Source organism: Dichotomopilus funicola (assembly GCF_033296635.1).
Source record: "Dichotomopilus funicola strain CBS 141.50 unplaced genomic scaffold C8A04scaffold_66, whole genome shotgun sequence".
Classification (NCBI taxonomy): Eukaryota; Fungi; Ascomycota; class Sordariomycetes; order Sordariales; family Chaetomiaceae; genus Dichotomopilus; species Dichotomopilus funicola.
Window position 1 is genome coordinate 62,322 of NW_026944087.1, and position 3,400 is coordinate 65,721.

At 57.2% G+C, this 3,400-nt stretch overlaps 1 protein-coding gene across 1 annotated transcript; it reads right to left on the reverse strand.

The window, feature by feature from the left end:
• Positions 1-23: 23 nt before the first annotated feature.
• C8A04DRAFT_39434 (uncharacterized protein) lies at positions 24-2,801 on the reverse strand (the record flags this gene model as incomplete). The annotated part of the gene is made up of 3 exons (XM_062784587.1): positions 24-782; positions 816-2,009; positions 2,103-2,801. The coding sequence occupies 3 exons, from the start codon at positions 2,799-2,801 to the stop codon at positions 24-26; spliced, it is 2,652 nt and encodes an 883-aa protein (XP_062634371.1).
• Between the last annotated feature and the right edge of the window lie 599 nt (positions 2,802-3,400).

Here is a 3,400-nt window from a genome sequence, read left to right on the forward strand (position 1 = left end):
GGGGGGCTCGGCCTGACTGACAACTACCCAAGAAACTCCCTCACACACCCAACCAACGTCCCCACAACCTCACCCTCCCTCTCACCATCCCCATCCTCACTTAACTTCCTCCCCAATATCACAGGCACCTTCTCAAGATACCTCACCGACTCCCCCTCCTTCGGCCCAAGCTCCGCCTCCATCTCCGACCCAAACCCATCCGCAACAGCCTCCAGCAACGCCACAGACCGGTCAAACAGCTCGAAATAATCCAGCGTCAGCAGCCCTTCCACCTGGGACGTCACCGTCTCGTCGAGCACGCGGAGCATCTCGACTGGCGAGAGCCGCAGGAGGTCGGCTTTGCGTTGGTAGTCTTGTTCTGTCTCGGGTTGTTTGCTGGCTGTGTATTTCACTAGGGCTGTTTGGTCGGCGTGGTGTTTGCTGTTACCGTTCGGGGGGTTCCCGTTTTCGTTTTCGGTTTCGTTTTCGTTGTTATTGTCGTCGCCGCTGTCGTCCCCGCCTAGATCCATAGATTCAAGTGCCTTGAGCAACTTCTCCTCCTCGCTCCGCCGAATCTGCAATCGCTGCGCGGTAAGCCCACCAAGGTACTCCACAAACGTGATGCGTCTCTCATCAAAGCAATACCGCTGATACAGACTCTCCCGCACCGCGACAGCCGACACAAACTTCTCGAGTTCCACTGGCTGGGCGCCCTTTTTGTGGCGGCCCTCTCCCGGCTTCGTACACACCTGCGCAAACCCCCGGATTATACTCCCCGCCCCCCGGTCGGGCCCCAACCACGCCTTGAACGCGCTGTCGTCTGCAAACGTGGCTACATAAGCCTGCATCTCCGTCCATACCCGGACGTTTGTTGGATCGGCTGCGCGAGCGGCGTGGTACAGACCCGCAGCGGCATCCACAACAGAACTTAGCAGGACAAATTCGTGTCCCAGCTGGCTATGCACTAACCTCGCGCGGAAATCAAGCAGGCCCGCCCATACCGGCTCGTGCTTGAGCAGGAAGAAGGGCTCCGGGTCATCGTCTAAGCCGACCTGCCGCAGTCGCGCCTTCTTGTCGTCGAATAAAAAGTCCTCCACCATGTAGTGTTCTGCTTCCCACGTGCGGCCGAGCCACGTCCGCCTGAGGTCGGGGTCTTTGACATACTTGGTTGGGTTGTGCCCTTCCAGCGCTTGCATCAGTTTGTTCCCTGTCTTTTGCATTTCCTCGAATGGTTTATCGTGATCCGTCTCGATGATATTCCGGATGTCGACCCAGAGATGGAGCGAGAAGATGAGAGACGAGTTGTAGCTGTTCCGCTTCAGGCACTCCTGAAAGTCCAACAGCAGCACCGACTCTGTCGGCAGCACGGGGGGTTCCTGCCCGTTGATCTTGAGCGCCTTCAAGTGCGCCCCCTCGGTAATGATCTGGTGCGTCACCCGCCCTTCAAACTTTTTCCACTCCTCCACCGAATTGGCCCCGTACACGGTCGGCGACCGCTGCGACGGCGGCATCATCGGCACTTTTCCGGGGGGTATCATTTCCAGCGCCTGCTGCAGCGTGAAATGCGACGCCAGCGCCAGCCAATCCGCCTCGTCCCGCCAGATGCGCTCGTTTTTTTCGGCTTCCGACAACTCGTCATACGAGTCGTAATCGATATGTTCAATGCCGTAGTGATAAAACAGCATGCTCATCATGAAATCGTACCGCGCCAGCGCCGGGCTGAGCGGCCGCACCTCCCGCACGAGATCGTACTCGAGCTGGTGGAAGAGCTCGAACGCCGCGTTGGTGATCACCGCCAGCGTGTCGAGCGGGACGGACCGGTCGTACCAGTAGTCGCACCACCGCTCGGCCACGTGGTTGCGGATGGCGTTGAAGTCCTCGAAGAAGCAGTATACCATCATGTAGAGGTCGAACTCGTCGTCTTCGTCCTCGTCGCCGTCCTCGCCCGGTAGCCCAAACCGGAATTTGTCCACCCACGCCGTGTCTCCTTTCCGCTTCTTGCCCGGTGTGTCCGGCTGCGTCTCAGCAGTCTGTTTTCTCTGTTTTTGCCCCTTCTTCCCGCCCTTCTTTTTGCTGCCTTGTTTGTTGTGCGACCGGTCTCCCGCTCCTCCCGGTGTCGATACTTCCCCCTCCGACTCGTCCCCAGCAGCAGCAGCAGCAGCAGCAGCAGCAGCAGCAGCCTGCTCCTCGCCCGCCGCATCGGTGGTGCCTGTCTGCAACTCGAGGTACGCAAACATATTACTCAAGTCCGCCGTCGTCACCTGGGATTTATCCTCCGATTTCTCCGCACGCTTGCGGCTCCTCCCCGCCTTGGCCAGCGCCTCCAACTTGGCCAGCACACGCTCGAGCACGCTGATAATGTGCGCATGGTTGGCGTTGCTCTGCTTGACTTTTTCGTCTTGTGACTCCTTGGCTGAGCTGCTGAAGAAGCTGAAGCTCTTCTTGCGCAGCCCGACTACGTCGCGGAGGATGTTGAGGGCTGCGTCGGGGATGTCTTCGGGCGTGGCGTGGTCGACGATGCGCTGGGCGAGAACTTCGAGTTGGCTCCAGTGGACGAATTTGCCGTGGGAGGTGGTCAGGCCGAATCCTCCCCCGGAGTTGGGGTCTTTGGTATTTTTCTTCTTTTGTCGGCGTGATTGCTGTGGTGTTGGGTCTGCTGCGTCGTCGTCGGCTGCTGCTGCTGGCCCTGTGTTCGCTTCGCCGTCTTTGTTTCGGGTGACGAGCTTCTCGGCGGTTTGTTTTAGCCAGCTGGTGAATTGGGCCTGGCCGAGCTTGTAGCGACGCCATGTTCCCAAGCCATTGGGTTGGTTTGGCGCTTCCATCGCCGGGAGTGACGCCGAGGTTGATGGCGATCGGAGGATAGGACGCGTTTCGTCCGGTCTCGGTGTGCTAGTGCCTAGTTAGTTCCTGCTGGTGGTCAATAGCTCTGTCTTTCAGCGCTCGAGACCCCGCCGCCCTGAGGATACCCCACTCAACCCCACCTTGAAAGACGCGCTCGGAAGCGCGTTTTGGGCCATTTCCATCTTTCCTCGAGACTACGTCAAACAATAAATCATCACGAATTTTACATTCCACGGATGCCAGATCTGATCGCGATGGTGGTTCTTAAACATTGCCCACCCCACCGTCACGAGTACCCTCGTAGACACCCTACGATTATCGTTCAAGCACCAACAGCGCAAGACCAAAACAGATAACTACCTTCGATGAAATCTTAACAGATCTTGATTGGTTTACTCTTTTCCGTCTTTTTTTTCACTTTTTTTGATTTACTCTTTTTTGTTTTCTTTCGCCCTTTTTATTTCTTCTTCTCAGTCTTTTTTTCACTTTGTAGAAAAGTAAGTTATCCAAGGACCTGGTCTGCCGCTTTCTTTGGCCAGAGCGAGGTTAGGTGCGAGACCCTGCTGCTCTGAGGATATCC